Source organism: Ranitomeya variabilis, chromosome 4 (genome assembly GCF_051348905.1).
Source record: "Ranitomeya variabilis isolate aRanVar5 chromosome 4, aRanVar5.hap1, whole genome shotgun sequence".
Lineage (NCBI taxonomy): Eukaryota > Metazoa > Chordata > Amphibia > Anura > Dendrobatidae > Ranitomeya > Ranitomeya variabilis.
The window spans coordinates 485,524,495-485,546,411 of NC_135235.1; the positions used below are offsets into that span (position 1 = coordinate 485,524,495).

At 47.2% G+C, this 21,917-nt stretch overlaps 1 protein-coding gene across 5 annotated transcripts in view; it reads right to left on the reverse strand.

The window, feature by feature from the left end:
• The window catches only part of CHD6 (chromodomain helicase DNA binding protein 6), a 229,436-nt gene that overhangs the window by 83,882 nt on the left and 123,637 nt on the right, over nt 1-21,917 (reverse strand). For all 5 annotated transcript variants that reach the window (XM_077251925.1, XM_077251921.1, XM_077251924.1 and 2 more), the window contains exons 10-12: nt 21,368-21,502; nt 16,005-16,126; nt 15,672-15,915 (exon numbers count right to left, since the gene is read on the reverse strand). In XM_077251925.1, coding sequence (XP_077108040.1) covers nt 15,672-15,915; nt 16,005-16,126; nt 21,368-21,502 — 501 coding nt within the window. The remainder of the gene's footprint in view (nt 1-15,671; nt 15,916-16,004; nt 16,127-21,367; nt 21,503-21,917) is intronic.

Below are 21,917 nucleotides of genomic sequence, written 5' to 3' on the forward strand. Positions count from 1 at the left end.
GAACACAAAAAACGTTACTTTGTCCGTCATCTCCGGCCGCCGGACAAACAATTTTTGACGGATCCGGCAAACGACAGATGAAACGTGAGGCCATCCGTCGCAAATACAAGTCTATGAGAAAAAAACGGATCCGGCGGCATCAGTCGCCGGATTAGTTTTTTTTTTAAATTCGACGGATTGCAACTGATAGCAAAAAACTGATGTGTGAAAGGGGCCTTACTCCTCCCACCAGCCCCAAACAGCAGCACATGCAGAACCAGCAGCAGTGTGATCCAGAGGAGCCATCACTGCTATCAGTATTCACAAAAGTATCACTGCATTATCTGTGGAGTTACATGGGACTGCAAGTCACATCTAATACATTATCATCTCAGTGCGAGCCCACCAAAAGAAGGGTTCTGCTGTTATAGATAGTTGGTCCTGGAAGCCCAGAAGGCACAGCAGAAAAGTGAAATTCTGTCACTTGTACCACTTTGTGTTGTTGCTGAGAATGTATGATATGCTTTTACATAGGTGTAACTGAAGTCTGATGGGCCCCACACACGTTGGGTAGATGTATGGGCCACTATAGGGTTCTAAATTCTATAAAGACTTATGAATTGCCCCCCCCCTTCAATATGTAGTAATGTCCCCTATCGTGGTATATATGCCCATCATCCTGGTGACTATCTCTGCATCCTGGTATATATGTCCCAAATCTTATATACACTCACCGGCCACTTTATTAGGTACACCTGTCCAACTTCTTGTTAACACTTAATTTCTAATCAGCCAATCACATGGCGGCAACTCAGTGCATTTAGGCATGTAGACATGGACAAGACAATCTCCTGCAGTTCAAACCGAGCATCAGTATGGGGAAGAAAGGTGATTTGAGTGCCTTTGAACGTGGCATGGTTGTTGGTGCCAGAAGGGCTGGTCTGAGTATTTCAGAAACTGCTGATCTACTGGGATTTTCACGCACAACCATCTCTAGGGTTTACAGAGAATGGTCCGAAAAAGAAAAAAAAGAGATTTTTGTATACTCACCGTAAAATCTTTTTCTCCGAGACACTCATTGGGGGACACAGGACCATGGGTGTTATGCTGCTGCCACTAGGAGGACACTAAGTAGACAGAAAGATTAACTCCTCCTCTGCAGTATACACCCCTTCACTGGATACAATTTCAACCAGTTCGGTAGTAAAGCAGTAGGAGCATGAACAAAGACAAACTATGTCAAAACTAAGAAGTAACAACAAGCCAAAAAAAAAAACAGGCTAACAGGGTGGGTGCTGTGTCCCCCAATGAGTGTCTCGGAGAAAAAGATTTTACGGTGAGTATACAAAAATCTCTTTTTCTCCTACGCCTCATTGGGGGACACAGGACCATGGGACGTACAAAAGCAGTCTCTGGGTGGGGAGCAATATGCTAATACCCCATGTACCACTGGCCTACGGCTTAAGGAACTGCCGCTTGCAGAATGCGCCTGCCAAGGGCGGCGTCTGCAGAAGAGATAGAATGAATGTGGTAATGCTTGGTAAAAGTGTGCAAACTGGACCACGTCGCAGCCTTGCAGACCTGCTGTGCTGACGCCTGGTGCCGAATGGCCCACGAGGCGCCCACCGACCGAGTAGAATGGGCCTTGAGCCCCTCTGGGATAGGAACACCTTTGACACGATAGGATTCTTGAATGGCTGACCGAATCCATTTAGCCAGAGTGGCCTTTGAAGCGGGGGAACCCTTCCTGGGCCCCTCTGGAAGTACGAACAGGACGTCCGACGTGCGGAAGGGAGCCGTCCTCGAGACGTACCGACGAAGAGCCCTCACCACATCAAGAGTGTGGAGAGCCTTTTCGATGCGATGGGCTGGTGCCGGGCAGAACGAAGGCAGGACAATCTCCTCATTGAGGTGGAAAGAAGAGACAACCTTGGGCAAAAAGGTGGAAGAGGTCCTCAATACCGCCTTGTCCGGATGAAAAATTAGAAAGGGAGGGCGGCAGGAGAGTGCAGCCAACTCCGAAACCCTTCTGATGGACGTAATGGCTACAAGGAAGACTACCTTCCAGGAAAGGAAGGTCAAGGAGACGTCCTGTAGCGGTTCGAAGGGAGTCTCCTGAAGAGCTCCGAGAACCAAATTAAGATCCCACGGATCCAAGGGCGATTTGTAGGGAGGCGCCACACGGGAAACTCCTCTGGAAAAGGACTGACAAAGCCGAAACCTGACCCTTTAGGGAGCTAAGGGCAAGTCCCGACTCTAGTCCAGACTGAAGAAACTCTAGTATGGAAGGAATAGAGAATACCAGAGGAGATCGTCCCTGAGTATCACACCATGAGAAAAAAATTCGCCAGGTACGGTGGTAACTGCGCATGGAAACAGGTTTCCTGGCTCTGATCATGGTGGAGGACACCTTAGGAGTGAAACCCGCTTGGCCTAGAATCCAGGACTCAACGGCCAAGCCGTCAAAGACAGGGCCCCTGAGTTCTGGTGGTAAATCGGGCCCTGTGAAAGAAGATCCACGCGATCTGGAAGACGCCAGGCGGCCAGTCTGGCGCGACGAGAATCACTGGCACCCCCTCTGCCCTGATCTTTTTGATGACCCTCGGTAGCAGGGGAAGAGGAGGAAAAATGTACGGGAGGCGGAATTGGCGCCAAGGCAAGACCAGGGCGTCTACTCCGAGGGCCCGTGGGTCGAGGGACCGAGCAAAGAACTGAGGAACCTTGTTGTTCATCCTGGAAGCCATGAGATCCACATCCGGGGTCCCCCAGAGATGGCAAATCTGCTAGAAGACCTCCGGGTGAAGGGACCACTCTCCGGAGGCGAGGCCCTGGCGGCTGAGAAAGTCCGCCGCCCAATTCTCCACACCTGGAATGTGGATCGCCGAGATGGGCGAATGGTTTGACTCCGCCCAATGAAGGATGTGAGACACCTCGAGCATGGCCGTCCTGCTGCGGGTTCCGCCCTGACGGTTGATGTACGCCACGGCCGTGGCGTTGTCGGACTGGATTCTGACTGGGTGACCTGCCAGAAAGCGGTGAAACTGGAACAATGCCAGCCGGATAGCTCGAATCTCGAGGATATTGATGGCAAGGCGAGATTCTTGAGTGGACCACCGCCCCTGGGCTGTGTGATGGTTGAAGACCGCTCCCCAGCCTATGAGACTGGCATCGGTGGTCACCACCAGCCACTGTACTGGGAGAAAGGACCTTCCCTGGGTTAGGGAGGACTTCAGCGTCCACCACCTGAGGGTTTTCCTGACCCGTGGGGGCAGGATGAATCGGCGGTCGAGGGAGGACGGGTTGCCGTCCCAAGCCGACAGTAGCGCATGCTGCAGGGGACGGAGGTGAAACTGCGCAAATGGGACCGCTTCCATGGCAGCTACCATCTGCCCGAGAACTCGCATGCTGGTACGAATGGAGTGGGAGACTGGACGGGAAAGACTCTGAGCTCCCTGCTGCAAGGCCAAAGCCTTGTCTTGAGGGAGTATGACCAGACCGCAGGAAGTGTCCAGTATCATCCCCAGAAAAGAGATCTGTTGAGCCGGAATTGGAGAAGATTTTTCGAAGTTTATTTATCTTCCATCCCAGGCGAGTAAGAGTATCCACCGTGAGAACGACGGACTCTTCGCACGCTGGGTAGGAAGGACCCTTTATCAGTAGGTCGTCCAGGTACGGAATTACCACCACTCCCCTGGAATGAAGAATGGCCATGGCAGCCGCCATGACCTTCGTGAAGACTCTGGGAGCGGTGGCAAGACCGAAGGGCAAGGCCACAAATTGGAAGTGTTCCCCGCGAAAAGCGAAGCGAAGGAACTGCTGATGCGGGGGGAAGATTGGTATGTGCAGGTAGGCATCTTTGATGTCTATGGATGCCAGGAATTCTCCTGTTTCCATAGACGCGACCACAGAACGGAGGGACTCCATCCTGAAGTGTCGGATCTTTACGAATCTGTTTAGTAGCTTTAGGTCTAGTATCGGACGTAGTGATCCGTCCTTCTTTGGGACCACGAATAGATTCGAATAGAAACCCTTGAATCTTTGTTCTCGGGGGACCGGAATGATGACTCCGTCCCTTTGCAGTGCCCGTATTGCCTGGAGAAACGCAGTGGCCTTTGACCTTTGAGGGCAAGACTGGAAGAAGCGCGTAGGGGGGGAAAGGAAAATTCTATTTTGTATCCGGTGGACACCAGTTCTCTGACCCACTCGTCGGAGACAACTGAGAGCCAGGCTTGGCGGAACAAGAGCAGGCGTCCGCCTACTTTGTTGGTGCCCACCGGCTGTTGCAAGGAGTCATTGGGCGGAGGATCCATGGGATGTGGATCCCTTAGACCCGGGTGGTTTAGGCCTGGGTCTCCAGTTGCGAGTAGGTCTGTAAGAGACCTGGGTGCCTCGGCCACCGCGCGAACCTCGTCCTGATGCGGAGGTAGAGGACGTAGAAGACCAGTTGGCATTGGGCCGAAAAGGCCGAAATGGAGGTTGCTGCTGGTACCGAAAGGGCCGGGTAGGTTTCTTCTGGGGGAGAAATTTACTTTTTCCTCCGGTAGCATCCGAGATCATTTGGTCCAATTTTTCTCCAAATAACCGACCAGCTTGGAAAGGCAGGGCTGTTAGAGAACGCTTGGAAGCCGAATCTGCTCGCCAATCCCTGAGCCACAGGGCTCTCCTGATGGAGATTGCATTGGCGGCTGCCTGTGCAGCGCAATTGGCTGCGTCCATAGAGGCGTTGACTATGAAGTCTCCGGCCTGCGCTATCTGGTTAACCAGGATGCTGGCTTCTGGAGGTAAGTCACTGGCTTGGATGGTAGAGGAAAGAGTCTCGGTCCAGGCGACCATAGCCTTCGCCACCCAGGAGGTGGCGAAGGATGGGAAGAGAGATGCTCCTGTGGCCTCGAAGGCAGAACGAGCCAGATATTCAATCTGGCGATCAGAGGGGTTCTTAACGGAGGAACCGTCCGAAAGAGACAGGATGGTCTTGGACGCGAGGTGTGACACAGCAGGATCCACTGAGGGAGACTGCAGCCAGTCCTTGATTAATTCCCGAGAAAAAGGGTATTTTGCCTCAATGGACTTTTGTCCCATAAAACGTTTATCTGGGTGATCCCTATGTTTTTGTACAATCTCCTTAAAGTGAGGATGAGTGACAAAAACCTTTTGAACACGTTTAGTCCGTTTGAAAGACACCACGTGTTCGGGTTCCGATACGGAATCCTCAGTCACCTTCAGGGTCTGGTTGACCGCCTCGATGAGAGTCGAGAGACTCTTGGGAGGAGGGGGAGTCCTGAACATAGGAAATGTCGGACTCATATTCAGAGTGATCAGAGGTTGGGGAAGGGGACCGGGAAGCAGAGCTTGCAGGCACTGAAGGGCCCGCTAGCTCATGGTCAGGGGATGAAACGTGAACGCGTTTGCTAGATCCCCGAGTAGAAAGTGACCGGGTACGCCCCCTGCTGGTGGACGGATCCATACCGTCATCTGAATCCGCCGCGGTCCGACCTGGAGAGGGGCCCCTGAGGGAGTCAATTGCCCTGGCTAGGGAAGCCACAGATCGTGACAGAGAAGCCGCCCACTCAGGGGGGCTAGGCTCTACAGGGTCGACGGCTGCGGCATCGGCGACAGTACCAGCGGCGGCAAGAGGCGGCTGCACAGAGGGCAAGGTACAAGCCGCACACAGTGGGCTACTGTGGGCACGGGGCAGGGCCGTATTGCAAGTGGCACATACAGTGAAAAACACTGTGTGCTTTTTGTTACCCTTTTTAGTCTCCTTGGATTGAGACATAGTGCCTTTGGAACAGAGCGGGCAGTATACGCTGGGAAGGGGTTAAGCCCTCTTGAAGCAGCTTACCCACGGTCCAGACTGTGTCCCCAGGGAGAGATATGGCGGTGGAGCGCTTGAAGGGACCACTGTAGAAGCGTGGGCTCCGTGCAGAGATATTGGAAATATGGCCCCCGAGATTTGGAGGGCGCTTCTCGTCCCATGCGAGAAGCGCCGGTGTAGGGGGCGGAGCTACGGACGCGGGAGGGATTTATCCACTGCGGCCTACTCCGGCTGAAGAAGCCGGGGGCTAAATTTTTTGGGGCCTGCCGGCGATGTGCGGCCGCGGCCGCGACGGAGCTTTCTGAACCTCCGCCCAGCACCGCCGACCCCCGGTCAGCGGCGCCTCTCCCCAGGGACCCGGACCGCATAACTGCCGCACAACTGCCGCACCACTGCCGCACACGGGGGAGCAGGGGGGAATGTACTTACAGCCGCGGTGCTCCCCGTTCTCACATGTGAACTCAATCCATGCACCCTGGATGGGGATGGAGAGTGAGGCATCCTCGATGATCAGAGGGGTTTGCGGCACATCTTCCACTCCAGCTGCCTTTCCTGAGCACAATGCTCTATTGCAGGCGGGAGGGGGGGGGGGGGTTAAATCGGGACCGTATAGGAACCGTTGCCCCGGCGCAAGCTTTCCGTGCGCCATACGTCGCAGGAGAGGGACGGGGAGGTATACTCGCCGTGCTCGCCTGTTGCTGGTTCGGGGGAGAGCGGGTCCCATAAAAAAGGATCCGTCGCCCCCTTCACTCCGTTAAATAAAAAATAAAAATTTACAGAAAAATAAAAATTAAAAACTAAAATAAGAAAGTTGGGGTCTGAAAACAGACCCAAGTGCCTCCTACAGACACTAAGCAAGAACTGGTTGAAATTGTATCCAGTGAAGGGGTGTATACTGCAGAGGAGGAGTTAATCTTTCTGTCTACTTAGTGTCCTCCTAGTGGCAGCAGCATAACACCCATGGTCCTGTGTCCCCCAATGAGGCGTAGGAGAAAAATCCAGTGAGCGGCAGTTCTGTGGGCGGAAATGCCTTGTTGATGCCAGAGGTCAGAGGAGAATGGGCAGACTGGTTCGAGCTGATAGAAAGGCAACAGTGACTCAAATCGCCACCCGTTACAACCAAGGTAGGCCTAAGAGCATCTATGAACGCACAGTGCGTCGAACTTTGAGGCAGATGGGCTACAGCAGCAGAAGACCACACCGGGTACCACTCCTTTCAGCTAAGAACAGGAAACTGAGGCTACAATTTGTACAAGCTCATCGAAATTGGACAGTAGAAGATTGGAAAAACGTTGCTTGGTCTGATGAGTCTCGATTTCTGCTGCGACATTCGGATGGTAGGGTCAGAATTTGGCGTAAACAACATGAAAGCATGGATCCATCCTGCCTTGTATGGAGCATCTTTGGGATGTGCAGCCGACAAATCTGCGGCAACTGTGTGATGCCATCATGTCAATATGGACCAAAATCTCTGAGGAATGCTTCCAGCACCTTGTTGAATCTATGCCACGAAGAATTGAGGCAGTTCTGAAGGCAAAAGGGGGTCCAACCCGTTACTAGCATGGTGTACCTAATAAAGTGGCCGGTGAGTGTATATGGTACCCATCCTGGTATGTATGGTCCACATCATGGGTGGACATACCGCCGGTTCAACCGATGCAGCTGCACCGGGGCCCGGAGGCTCTGGGGGGCCACTGCAAGCAGGGTCAGCGTTAGGGGCAGGCAGCTGTCTAAGGCCCCAGCTCCCCCCAGCTAGCGGCACATCACGCTGCCACTATGGGGTCCCTGTGAGGTAGGGGGGCCCGCCTGCCGCCAGTGCCAACTTCCCAGCTGCATTGAACTATACTGGCGTCTGCCGGTGCACTTCAAAGCAACGATGGAGGAGAGAGCGTCAGATGACGCCCATCATGCACTCACTGTGTGCCAGGCACTGCAGCGGCAGGCGCCGAGACAGGAGCAAGGAGCAGTGCGGGTACAAGGAGAGGTGAGGAGTGTGTTTCTTTTCTTGTTTTTTTTTTTTTACTATAACTGTGAGTACTGGACTGCGGGGCCATTCTCGGGGGGGGGGGGGGGGGGGTGGTGTTTGGGGAGAAGATGCGGGCTGTGCTATATACTATGTGGGCTGTGCTATATACTATGTGGGCTGTGCTATATACTATGCAGGCTGTGCTATATACTATGGGGGGCATATTATATTCTATGGGGGGCATATTATATACTATGGGGGAGGCTGTGTTATATATTATGGGGTATATTATATTCTATGGGATAGGCTGTGTTATATATAATGGGGGTATATTATATTCTATGGGGGAGGCTGTTATATATTATGGAGGGTATATTATATTCTATGGGGGAGGCTGTGTTATATACTATGGGGGGCTGCATTATATACTATGGGGAGGTGGGCTGTATTATATTCTATGGGGGCTACATTATATTCTATGGGGGGCTGTATTAGATTTTATGAGGGAGGATTGCATCATACTCTTTGGGGCTACGTTATATTCTATGGGGAGGTGGGCAGTATTATATTTTATTTGGGGCTACATTATATTCTATGGGAGCTGTATGATATTTATATTCTATGAGGGGTGATTGCATCATACTCTATGAGGGGGGCTACATTATACTATATGAGTGGGGTTGCATTACACTGTGTTCCAAATTATTATGCACAAAGTTTAGGAGTGATAAGGTTAGAATCTTTTTGTTTGTCATTTAAACTCATTGATGGTGATGTGTGTCAGGGCTCTTTATATCACTGAAAGCAATTGCAGATACCTGTGCAAATTAGTTTGGCAGGTGTGTCCAAATAAAGGCAAGACTACTTAAGAAGGCTGTTCCACATTATTATGCAGCCTACATTTTTTGCCAAAATGGGAAAGAAAAAGGATGTGTCGGCTGCTGAGAAGCAACAAATTGTGGCGTATTTAGGTCAAGGCATGACTACAATCAACATTGCCAAGACACTTCATCGTGATCATCGCACAATCAAGAAGTATGTAGCTGATTCCCAGCACACAAGTGTGCGTGCTAATAAGGAAAAATTGAGGACTCTTTCCAACAGGCAATTATGTAAGGTTAAAAGAGCAGCTGCAAAAATGTCTTGTCATAGCAGCAGACAAGTTTTTGAAGCTGCTGGTGCCTCCAACGTCCCCAGAACAACAAGATGCAGGGTCCTTCAGAGGTTTGCAGCTGTGCGTAAGCCATTCTGTCGACCACCTCTATCCACTGCACACAAGCAGAAACGTCTCCAGTGGGCCAAGCGATACATGAAGACTGACTTCCAAACTGTTTTGTTCACCGATGAGTGCCGTGCAACGCTCGATGGTCCAGATGGATGGAGTGGAGGATGGACACCCCATCCCATGAAAACACGGCTAAGGCGCCAGCAAGGAGGAGGTGGAGTAATGTTTTGGGCTGGAATCATGGGGAGAGAGATTGTCGGCCCCTTTATGATCCCTGAAGGGGTAAAGATGAACTCCATAGTCTATGTGGAGTTTCTAAAACAACACTTCCTGCCATGGTTCAAGAGGAAGAACCGTGCTTTCCACAGCAAGATCATTTTCATGCATGATAATGCACCGTCTCATGCTGCAAAAAACACATCTGCATCTCTAGCTGCTATGGGCATAAAAGAGGACAAACTTATGGTGTGGCCCCCATCTTACCCTGACCTCAACCCCATTGAGAACCTCTGGAGCATCATCAAAAGGAGTGTCTATGATGGCGGGAGGCAGTTCACATCTAAGAAACAGCTCTGGGAGGGTATTCTGTCCACATGCAAAACAATTGAAGCAGAAACCATCCAAAAACTGACAAGTTCAATGGACGAGAGAGTTCAGAAGCTTCTTTCCAACAAGGGGTCCTATGTGCAAATGTAACATCACCTAGAATAAAGTTTTCACTTGAAAACTGTTTGATTTCACTTTGTAATAAGCTGATAATGCTTATAACTCCACAATTGACCATTTTTTTGGTTCAAAATAAAAAAAAAAGGTTGAAAACTCTGCTGTGCATAATAATTTGGAACATGCATTTTGAGCATTTATTTACTGTTTTCATAGGCAGTTTGTTCCAAAACATTGGAATTATACTAGAATAGTAGATGACTGGAAAATAACAATGACTGCAATTCAGATAGGTAATTTAGAGAAAATATGAGGAAGTATTATTTGCATAATAATTTGGAACACATGTATATTCTATGGGGGGATACATTATACTCTGGAGTGTTTGCATTATGCTCTATGGGGTGGCTGCATTATACTATATGTGGGCTGCATTATACTGTATCGAGGACTATGGGGAATACATTATACTATATGGAGAACTATGGGGTGCGTTATACTATGGGAGGTAACTTCTACTACATGGATGACTATGGCGGAGCAATATACTATATAGAGCACTATGAGGAATGTATTATACTATTTGGAGGACTATGGGAAGTGTATAATACTATATGGAGGACTATGAGAAGTGTATTATACTATGTGGAGGACTATGGGAAGTGTATAATATTATAAGAAGGACTATGGGGAGTGTATTATACTATATGGAGGACTATGGGGCACATTATATTATATGGAGGACTAAGGGATGTGCATTTTACATTATGGAGGACTGTAGTGCACATTATAACACATGGAGGACTATGGGGTGTATTATACTAAACAAGCAAAATGCTGCATATTCATCGAGTGATTGGATAGTTTATGCCGAAACAGAAATCATTGTTCTCAGCAGCACATTGCCGATGTAAACTGTAGATGTGCTGCTGATAACATGATACTGTATGGTGTGATCAGTTAATGATCTATTAGTGATCATTCTGTCCCCATCGTTCTTTCTCAGTTGATGTAAAGAGGCCGGGAAACAAGCGTTGAACGATTTCAGTATTGTCGATCACACTTATTTAGCGGCCTGAACTCAACGCATGTAAATACAACCGAAATGCTTCTGTGTGATGTGCAATATGTTAGTATTTGGGGCCCCATTTTAAACTTTGCCTAGGGCTCCACTTTGCCTAAAACCGGCCCTGCCTGCAGGGCGGCCAATATTGAGGGCAATCTGGCCAGTTTATCCGGCTCCGTGGGGCCCCTGGCCAGATTGCCCTCATGTGCAGCGGGCAGGGAGCAATCCCTGCAGCTCCGCTGCCTGGAGGAGAAAATGGGAGTGGAGCTGCAGGGCATGTCATGCGCTGCTCCCTGTGGCTGCACCTCCGACGTCAGCTCACAGCCACTGCGCCAGCAGCATGTATCGCAGTGCAGGGACCCGACGGGTCTCTGCATCACGATGCATGTCATACTTAAGGATACGAATAGCTAATTTGCAGGAAAATGGCTAATTTGCAGGTATGCAATAATTGTTTAATAAACCTGAGTTATTGCTGTTATTAGACCTTCTTAATAAACGGTTCTTAATAAACTTGTGGGTAATTTTCCGTGTGGGCAATTTTCCCCGACATTCTTCTGTGCTGCAGAGCATCTCACCTATAACTCTATACTATTTTCCTGCCCGGCAGAGCATCTCACCTATAACTTTATACTATTCTCCTGAATGGCAGAGCATCTCACCTATAGGGTAGAGGCACACTAGGGTATGCATTATCGCAGCGTTTTTGATGCATGACAGTCGTGCAACTGCTTTCCGTATGGTCATGCGAGTGTGGGGAGTAATGGGGCTGCAATGTTGAAGTTCATTCTCTGTCCTCCATAGTACACGCCTGCGTAAGGCAAGATTGCCTTGCGCAGGCGTGTACTACGGAGGACAGAAAAATGAACTTCAATCCAATATTGCAGCCAGCATGCAGCCAGCGGGTAAGGAAAGGGTGAATCAAACACCCGAAAACCCCGCCCATATGACTGAAAATTGTTCCCTCCAAATTCAGGTGACAGAGTCCCTTTAACCTTGCTAAAAACCCTCCTTCTTTATCACTCCCTGACGAAGCGACGTGTGAAACGCACGTTGGAGTGGGGGGTAGCAGTGGCACCACACGTAGGATGAAACCTGGTTAGCATATTTACTTTATCTTTATCCTTTATGGAGATATTTATAGACCATTAGATGCACTCTGGCACTTTGCGGTGTCTATAAACGTATATGTACCGCTTTTTATTTATTGAGCACCTTTTTTTTACTTATTTTAAATATATATTTTTCCAGTACCATTTGGATCAATTATATACACAGCACTTTATTAATTAATATTTAGTGATATATTTTTGGCTATGAAATTCTCCTAATCTTACCATAGATCATGTTTGTATTGTATGTGATGCCCTGCTCCCCTTGTTTTTAATTACTTGTTATATGTTTTTATCATGTCTAGTCTCATTTTTGTAGTGCATTTCTCATTGGTGTCCTAAATAAAGTTATGTCAATTATGAATTAGATTTTTTGAATTACGTTTTTTTGATTGATCTTAGGGTTGTTTTTTTGTTTTTTGTTTTTTAGGTATAAGGCTTAGCTGTCTCCTTGAACCAATTAGGTTATTTATATTCCTATTATTTTTTGCTATAAACTGTATTCAGACAAGTCTGAAGGAACTGCAAGATAGTGACACTCCATGTTCCCATCTGTTGCCGATGTGGTGAAAGCGGTGCCCTGTAGCGAACCGTCTCCCCTAAAAATACCTCAGGCATACTGGTAGCAAACGATGCAGGAGGGGGTACGTGGCGGCAACACTCTGCGTTCCCGCCTGTTGTAGGTTTGGGGATAGCGGCACCCTTAAGGGACTTGTCGCCCCTTGGAATCCGTTGAAAAAAGTTAAGAATAAAAAATAAAAATTAAAAGCTAAAAATGTGGTCTGAAGATAAAACACATGTGCCTCCTACTGACACTAAGCTAAAACAGGCTTGGCTGGAGCCTGTGTGGGTATATACTGCAGAGAAGGAGCTAATGTTTTTGTGTTTACTTAGTGTCAGCCTCCTAGTGGCAGTAGCATAACAATCTGTGTCCCCCAATGAGGCAAAGGAGAAAGATCATTTTTTTCTCATTAATGTACACTCTGCATCCCATCTTGACTGAAAAAAACAGAAATGTAGTAATTTTTGCAAATTTATTAAAAAATAACTGAAATATCACATGGTCATGAGTATTCAGACCCTTTGCTCAGTATTGAGTAGAAGCACTCTTTTGAGCTAGTACAGCCATGAGTCGTCTTGGGAATGATGCAACAAGCTTTTCACACCTGGATTTGGGGATCCTCTGCCATTCTTCCTTGCAGATCCTCTCTAGTTCCATCAGTTTGGATGGTGAACGTTGGTGGACAGCCATTTTCCGGTCTCTCCAGAGATGCTCAATTGGGTTTACGTCAGTGCTCTGGCTGGGCCAGTCAAGAATGGTCACAGAGTTGTTCTGAAGCCACTCCTTTGTTATTTTAGCTGTGTGCTTAGGGTCATTGTCTTGTTGGAAGGTGAACCTTCGGCCAAGTCTGAGGTCCAGAGCACTTTGGAAGAGGTTTTCAACCAGGATATCTCTGTAATTGGCCGCTTTCCTTCAATGACAACCAGTCGTCCTGTTCCTGTAGCTGAAAAACGCCCCCATAGTATGATGCCGCCACCATGTTTCACTGTTGGGATTGTATTGGCAGGTGATGAGCAGTGCCTGGTTTTCTCCACACAAACCGCTTAGAATTGTCACCAAAAAGGTCTACCTTCGTCTCATCAGACCACAGAATCTTATTTCTCATAGTCTGGGAGTACTTCATGTGTATTTTAGCAAACTCTACGCGGGCTTTAATATGTCTTGCACTGATGACAGGCTTCCGTCGGACCACTCTGCCATAAAGGCCCGACTGGTGGCGGGCTGCAGTGATAGCTGACTTTGTGAAACTTTTTCCTATCTCTCTACTGCATCTGTGGAGCTCAGCCACAGTGATCTTGGGGTTCTTCTTGATCTCACTCACCAAGGCTCTTCTACCATGACTGCGCAGTTTGGCTGGAAGGCCAGGTCTAGGAAGACTTCTGGTGGTCCCAAACGTCTTCCATTTAAGGATTATGGAGGCCACTGTGCTCTTAGGAACCTTGAGTACTGCAGAAATTCTGTTGCAACCTTGGCCAGATCTGTGTCTTGCCACAATTCTGTCTCTGAGCTCCTTGGCCAGTTCCTTTGACCTCTTGATTCTCATTTGGTCTGACATGTACTGTGTGCTGTGAGGTCTTATATAGACAGGTGTGTGCCTTTCCAAATCAAGTCCTATCAGTTTAATTAAACACAGCTGGACTCCAATGAAGGAGTAGAACCATCTCAAGAAGTATCACAAGGAAATGGACAGCATGTGACTTAAATGTCTCTGAGCAAAGGGTCTGAATACTTATGACCATGTGATATCGTATTTTTCTGACCATAAGACGCACTTTTTTCCTCAAATTTGGGAGGAAAGTGTGGGTGCGTCTTATGGTAGGGATGTAACGTGGGGAGGGGGCAGCAGCGAGTGGGATTGCACTGGGAGGCAGGAGGCAGAAAAATGTCCCTGCCAGGCTTCAGGAATCAGCTCTGGGGAAACCACATGGTCTGGAGCATTAAAGTGCAGTGAATATTCATTAGTTGCTTCCCCGCCCACCTGTCAGCTGAGCAGTGAGCTGGGAGCAGCAAATGAATACTCCTTCACAGGGACACGCATGGTTTCCCCAGTGCTGGATTCCTGCAGCTGCTGGGCAGATCTGTGTGTCTGGTGGAGGCAGGAGCAGGGGCCAGAGGGGAGACACAAGATTGCTGCATACCTGCCTCCCGGGGCTGTGCTGGATGCTGAGTGCTCCAGCACAAGGACCTGTGTGATGTCAGGAGTGGGCGGGCTGGAGCATCACATGGCAGCACAGAGCCCTCCCTCTTCTGATGTCATCACAGGTCCTGCAGACACCACACTACAATCTGCAAGCTTCCTCCTGTGCTGTGGAGAGGCAAGGAGAGCTCTGTGGTGTCATGGGATGGGATGCTCCAGCATTTTACCTCACCACAGCAGGCTGGCTGCCACAATTAAAAGGTTAGTCTTTACAACACACAATAAAGCACTCTGCCACTCCTGTGGTGAACTATAACTCCCAGTATGCCATAGGATCTGCAGGACATGCTGGGAGTTATAGTTCTCCCATGGGTTCTTAAAACAGCACTCCAGTGTTATTTTTCAGTGCTGGAGTGGTGCTTTAAATATAAGCCCTGTGCCCCCATTCTTATACTCACCCTCCAGCGTCTTCATATAGTACTTTACAGACACCACACTGGTCCCGTAGCTTCCTACATAATAGCATACTATTATATATAATAACAACACACATAATAGTAGTTTATTAAATATTTTACCATCTTTTTTGCTTCAAATATTTTTTTCCCTATTTTCCACCTCTAAAACCTGGGTGCGTCTTATAGTCCGGTGTGTCTTATAGTCCGAAAAATACGGGTATTTCAGTTTTTCTTTTTTATTAAATTTGCAAAAATTTCTACATTTCTGGGGGTTTTTCAGTTAAGATGGGGTGCAGAGTGTACATTAATGTGAAAAAAATAACTTTTTTGAATTTACCAAATGGCTGCAATGAAACAGAGTGAAAAATTTAAAGGGGTATGAATACTTTCCGTACCAACATGTGACCCAGTGTATGCGATTTACATACTTGAGCTGAGGACCCGCACTGACTAGTCACACCTAGCTTCTTTCCATAGAAGAAAACTGAGAGGAGGCAGATGAAACTAGTTGGCACATGACAGCAAGTATACAAATTGCTTGCACACTATTGTTTTCTCGCACAGAGAATACAGGGGAATTGTGACACGGTCACAATTAAGACTACAATCACATAGAATGACAGCAATTTTTTTTGCCAAGACCGGAAAACTTGTTTAATGTCACATTTACCCACTGTGGCAGGCTCACCTGAACATCCCTGTAGGACATTTCATACTGGTGGATCATCTGCCGACTAATCTGGCTCCCATGGTACACAACAGTATTCATCTCTGTCCATGTGCGAAACTCTCGCTCCCAGTTTGTAATTGTAGAAAGTGGAGCTATAATGAGAAAAGGTCCACGGATGCCCATAAAGAAAATCTCAGACAGAAAGGTGATAGACTGGATCGTTTTTCCGAGGCCCATCTCATCAGCGAGAATACAGTTCTTCCTACAAATTTAGCATAAAGCCACACATGAGAAAATTGGATAACTCCGTAATGGATGGATGGATGGATGGATGCATGCATAGAATCTCACCTGTTGTACCAGTTGAAGAGTAGCCAATTCATGCCCTCCAGCTGGTACTCTCTTAGCTGGTTATTATTTTTGTACGTACGGGAACACTCCAGCTTCTGCCAGCTGTCAGAGGACGGACGCTCCTATATTAAAATACAAAACAAAATACACTATCAAATATCTACAAAATCTCCATCTCCCACAGCAAATCAAATCATTGTTTGTGCAGTGGGTTACTGTGAAGAGCCAAACTACTCACAATTTAAAATAATCTCATCAAATGATTGTTGAGTGTTAAAGACAGAATTGTATTTCATAAATCAAAAGTACACGTGAAAATAAGCAACTCTGTGACATATCTAATCAGATTAGAGAAATCTTCTTTTTTGTCCTCCTGGATTAATCGTTCCATTTCAATTAATTGATGAAAGGTGTCAAATTGGTTTTCAGTGACTGCAGATTTCCTCATTACCGAGATAGGAGATGGCAAAGCCCATAAAAGCCTATGGATGAGGAGCTAGTATTGGGCAGAGACCAACATCATACTGCAAATTCTCCTAAAACAACAGTTACACTTTGAGTGTACTGTAAGTGGAAAGTATGGAAAGTAACACTGAAATAAAGCCTCAGTGGGTTATTCGCAAAATTCCTAAGACAGACGATAATTTACTGATTGCTGGGGGTCCTGAGCAAAGGGCTCTGGAACATTGGAATAAGGCTCAGTGCAGCCCTGTATTGAACCGAGTGGAGCTGTACATGATCGACCTCTGTTCTATTCATTGTTGGACAGGCAGAGATAGCCACCTTAGAGGGAATAACTCTTTAAGGCGGCAATATCCAGTACATACAAGTACATAGATGATAGAAGTCATGACTGAATGATTGTCTGGTAAGCCATCATTTCACAAAGGCAGTCATACAGAATCTTTTCTATATCGGCTGTTAACCCCTTAGTGACAGAGCCAATTTGGTACTTAATGACCGAGCCAATTTTTACAATTCTGACCACTGTCACTTTATGAGGTTATAACTCTGGAACGCTTTATCGGATCCCGCTGATTCTGAGATAGTTTTTTCGTGACATGTTGTACTTCAAGTTAGTGGTAACATTTCTTCGATATTACTTGCAATTATTTATGAAAAAAATGGAAATATGGCGAAAATTTTTAAAATTTTGCAATTTTCAAACTTTGTATTTTTATGCCCTTAAATTAGAGAGATATGTCACAAAAAATAGTTAATAAATAACATTTCTCACATGTCTACTTTACATCAGCACAATTTTGGAAACAATTTTTTTTTTTGTTAGGGAGTTATAAGGGTTAAAAGTTGACCAGCAATTTCTCATTTTTACAACACCATGTTTTTTTTAGGGACCACATCACCTTTGAAGTGATTTTGAGGGGTCTATATGATAGAAAATAACCAAGTGTGACACCATTCTAAAACCTGCACCCCTCAAGCTGCTCAAAACCACATTCAAGAAGTTTATTAACCCTTTACGTACTTCACAGGAACTAAAACAATGTGGAAGAAAAAAATGAACATTTAACTTTTTTTTGCAAACATTTTACTTCAGAACCATTTTTTTTAATTTTTACAAGTGTAAAAACAGAAATTTAACCACAAATTTTGTTGTGCAATTTTTCCTGAGTACGCCGATACCCCATATGTGGAGGTAAACCACTGTTTGGGCGCACCGCAGAGCTTGGAAGTGAAGGAGCACCGTTTGACTGTTTCAATGCAGAATTGGCTGGAATTGAGATCGGACGCCATGTCGCGTTTGGAGAGCCCCTAATGTGCCTAAACAGTGGAAACCCCCCACAAGTGACACCATTTTCGAAACTAGACCCCCCAAGGAACTTATCTAGATGTGTGGTGAGCACTTTGAACCCCCAAGTGCTTCACAGAAGTTTATAACGTAGAGCCGTGAAAATAAAAAAATCGCATTTGTTTTCACAAAAATGATTTTTTCGCCCACAAATTCTTATTTTCACAAGGGTAACAGGAGAAATTAGACCACAAAAGTTGTTGTGCAATTTCTCCTGAGTACGTCGATACCCCATATGTGGAGGTAAACCACTGTTTGGGCGCACCGCAGAGCTTGGAAGTGAAGGAGTGTTGTTTTACTTTTTCAATGTAGAATTGGCTGGAATTGAGATCGGACGCCATGTCACGTTTGGAGAGCCGCTGATGTGCCTAAACAGTAGAGACCCCCCACATATGACACCATTTTGGAAACTAGACCCCTTAAGGAACTTATCTAGATGTGTGGTGAGCACTTTAAACCCCCAGGTGCTTCACAGAAGTTTATAACATAGAGCCGTGAAAATAAAAAAATCGCATTTTTTCTACAAAAATGATCTTTTTGCCTCCAAATTTTTATTTTACCAAGGGTAACAGGAGAAAATGGACCCCAGAAGTTGTTGTACAATTTGTCTTGAGTACGCCGACACCCCATATGTGGGGGTAAACCACTGTTTGGGCGCATGGCTGAGCTCGGAAGCAAAGGAGCGCCATTTGACTTTTCAATGCAAAATTGACTGGAATTGAGATCGGACGCCATGTCGCGTTTGGAGAGCCCCTGATGGGCATAAACAGTAGAAACCCCCCAAAAGTGACCCCATTTTGGAAACTAGACCCCCCATGGAACTTATCTAGATGTGTAGTGAGAACTTTGAATGCCCAAGTGCATCACAGAAGTTTATAATGCAGAGTCGTGAAAATAAAAAATATATATTTTTTAACAATAAAGATTTTTTAGCCCCCAAGTTTTTATTTTCACAAGGGTAACAAGGGAAATTGGACCCCAAAAGTTGTTGTCCAATTTGTCCTGAGTATGCTGGTACCCCATATGTGGGGGTAAACCACTGTTTGGGCGCACGGCAGAGCTCGGAAGGGAAGGAGCGCCATTTTGGAATGCAGACTTTGATAGAATTATCTGCGGGCGTTATGTTGCGTTTGCAGACCCCTAATGTACCTAAACAGTAGAAACCCCCAACAAGTGACCCCATTTTGGAAAATAGACCCCCCAAGGAACTTATCTAGATATGTGGTGAGAACTTTGAATGCCCAAGTGCTTCACAGAAGTTTATAATGCAGAGTAGTGAAAATAAAAAATATTTTTTTTCCCACAAAAAAGATTTTTTTAGCCCCCAAATTTTTATTTTCACAAGGGTAACAAGAGAAATTGGACCCCAAAAGTTGTTGTCCAATTTATCCCGAGTACGCTGATGCCCGATATGTGGGGGTAAACTACTGTTTGGGCGCACGGCAGAGCTCAGAAGGGAGGGAGTACCATTTGACTTTTTTAGCGCAAAATTGGCTGTCGTGTTTGGAGACCCCCTGATGTACCTAAACAGTGGAAACCCCCAAATTATAACTCCAACCCTAACTCCAACACACCCCTAACCCTAATCTCAACCTGATCCATAATCCTAATCACAACCCTAACGATAATCACAACCCTAACCCCAAAACAGCCCTAATCTCAACCCTAACCATAACCCTAATCAAAACCCTAAATCCAACACACCCCTAACCCTAATCCCAACCCTAACCCTAATCCCAACCCTAATCCCAAACGTAACACTAATCCCAACCCTAATCCAAACCCTAACCCTAATCCCAACTCTAACCCTAACTTTAGCCCCAACCCTAACTTTAGCCCCAACCCTAACCATAACTTTAGCCCCCGTCGTCACAAAAAAAGTTCAATGTAACCTTTTTTTTGTACGTCGCGTCCGCCATTTCCGCGCATGCGTGGCCGTAACTCTGCCCCCTCCTCCCCAGGACATAGACTGGGCAGCGGATGCGTTGAAAAACTGCATCCGCTGCCCACGTTGTGCACAATTTTCACAACGTGCGTCGGTACGTCGGGCCGACGCATTGCGACCGCCCCGTACCGACGCAAGTGTGAAAGAAGCCTAAGGCTACTTTCACACTAGTGTCGTACTCGGCCCATCGCAGTGTGTCGGGCCGACGTACCGACGCTAGCGTTGTAAGCGCCGCACAACGGGTGCAGCGGATGCTGTTTTTTCAACGCATCCGCTGCCCCATTGTGAGGTGCAGGGAGGTGGCGGCGGAGTTCCGGCCACGCATGCGCGGTCAGAAATGGCGGACACGTCGCACAAAAAAGTTACATGTTGGTTTTTTTGTGTCGACGGTCCGCCAAAGCACGACGCATCCGTCGCACGACGGATGCGACATGTGGCAATCCGTCGCAATGCGTCGCTAATGCAAGCCAATGGAGAAAAAACGCATCCTGCAAGCACTTTTGCAGGATGCGTTTTTTCTCCAACGACGCATTGCGACGGAAGCCAAAAAACGCTAGTGTGAAAGTAGCCTAACCCTAACCCTAAATTTAGCCCCAACCCTAACCCTAACTCTAACCCTAACCCTAACTCTAACCCTAACTCTAACCCTAACCCTAACTCTAACTCTAACCCTAATTTTAGCCCCAACTCGTCTTCTCCTGCCGGCCGGCAGATGGCAGCAGATGGCGGGCGCACTGCGCATGCGCCCGCCATGATGAAAAAGCCGGCTGGCAGGAGAAGACAGAAGAGGACCCAGGGACGCCGGGTGAGTATGTTAGGGTCCCCGAATCCCCCTATTTCTCTGTCCTCTGATGTGCGATCACATCAGAGGACAGAGAAATAACTGATTGGTTTTTTTTGCGGTCGCCGGTAAACTGTTAATTACCGGCGATCATGTTCTTTGGGGTCTCGGCTACCCCCGGCAGCCGAGACCCCAAAGATCTTCCGGGTGCCGGGCGGCGGGCGTACTGCGCGTGCGCCCGCCATTTTTTCCCGGAAAAAAGATGGCGGCGCCCATCGGGAGCCACGAGGAGCACCGGGGGAGGTAGGTAAGTATCGGGGGGCTATTGGGGGCCATCGGGGACCACATTTCTCTGTCCTCCGATGTGCGATCACATCGGAGGAGAGAGAAATTAAACGGCAAATCGCGTTTTGTTTTTTTTTGTTGCGACCGCCGGTAAACGGTTAATTACCGGCGACCGCAACTCGGGGGTCGGTAAAAACCCCCCGAATCATGTTCTCTGGGGTCTCGGCTACCCTCGGCAACCGAGACCCCAGAGAAAATCCGACTCTGGGGGGCGCTATTCACTTTTTCCACAGCGCCGTTAATTAACGGCGCTGTGGTTTAAGTACCCTTAGCGGCCGCCGTTAAAAGGCGTATCGGCGGTCGTTAAGGGGTTAAAAGCCTTTCAAACTGGCCATACAAGGGCACTGACAACGGCTGATGAATGAACAATAATTCTGTGAATAATCTGCCAGTGAAAGATCATTAGTGGGTCAAAGATATTTTGCTGTTCTGCGATGCACTGGTCATAATTCCACTAATAAATAAAATCTATGCTTCCATACCATTATGTTGATGTCAGGGAGAACTTGCAGGGCTTCAAACTCCCTGACTTTGCCTTGGTCAACATCTTCCTCAAGCTCCCATGTGCTTTCTTCATATGACAGCGAGCACCATTTCACTAGATAATGCGTCACCTCCTGTGGAAAAATACAATTTATGTTCTTTAATTACTATGCTGTCAAATTCTGGGCTGCTTACTGCAGTTTTGATGAAGCAAAACTACAATAAGCAGCCCAGTAAGTGGAACATTGCTGAAATCAGAGTCTATGTCTCTACATCATGTTGCTCTCATATTAGGTGGCAAAAATGTGGTAACAGATCCCCTTTAAAAGGTTACCCTACAAAGAAAATCTTTTTTTTAAAAAGAACTGAGGCCTACAAATAAATTTGTAAGGGTACAGCTTCTCTAACCTCCCTTAATCCGCTCTTATAGCAAGTGGAAGCCTGAACTGACCATACATTATATCATATGGAGGAAGGATTTCATGAAGGCTTCACTAAACAGGTTCAAGAAGGGCCTGGATGCCGTCTCTTAAAAATATAATATTACAG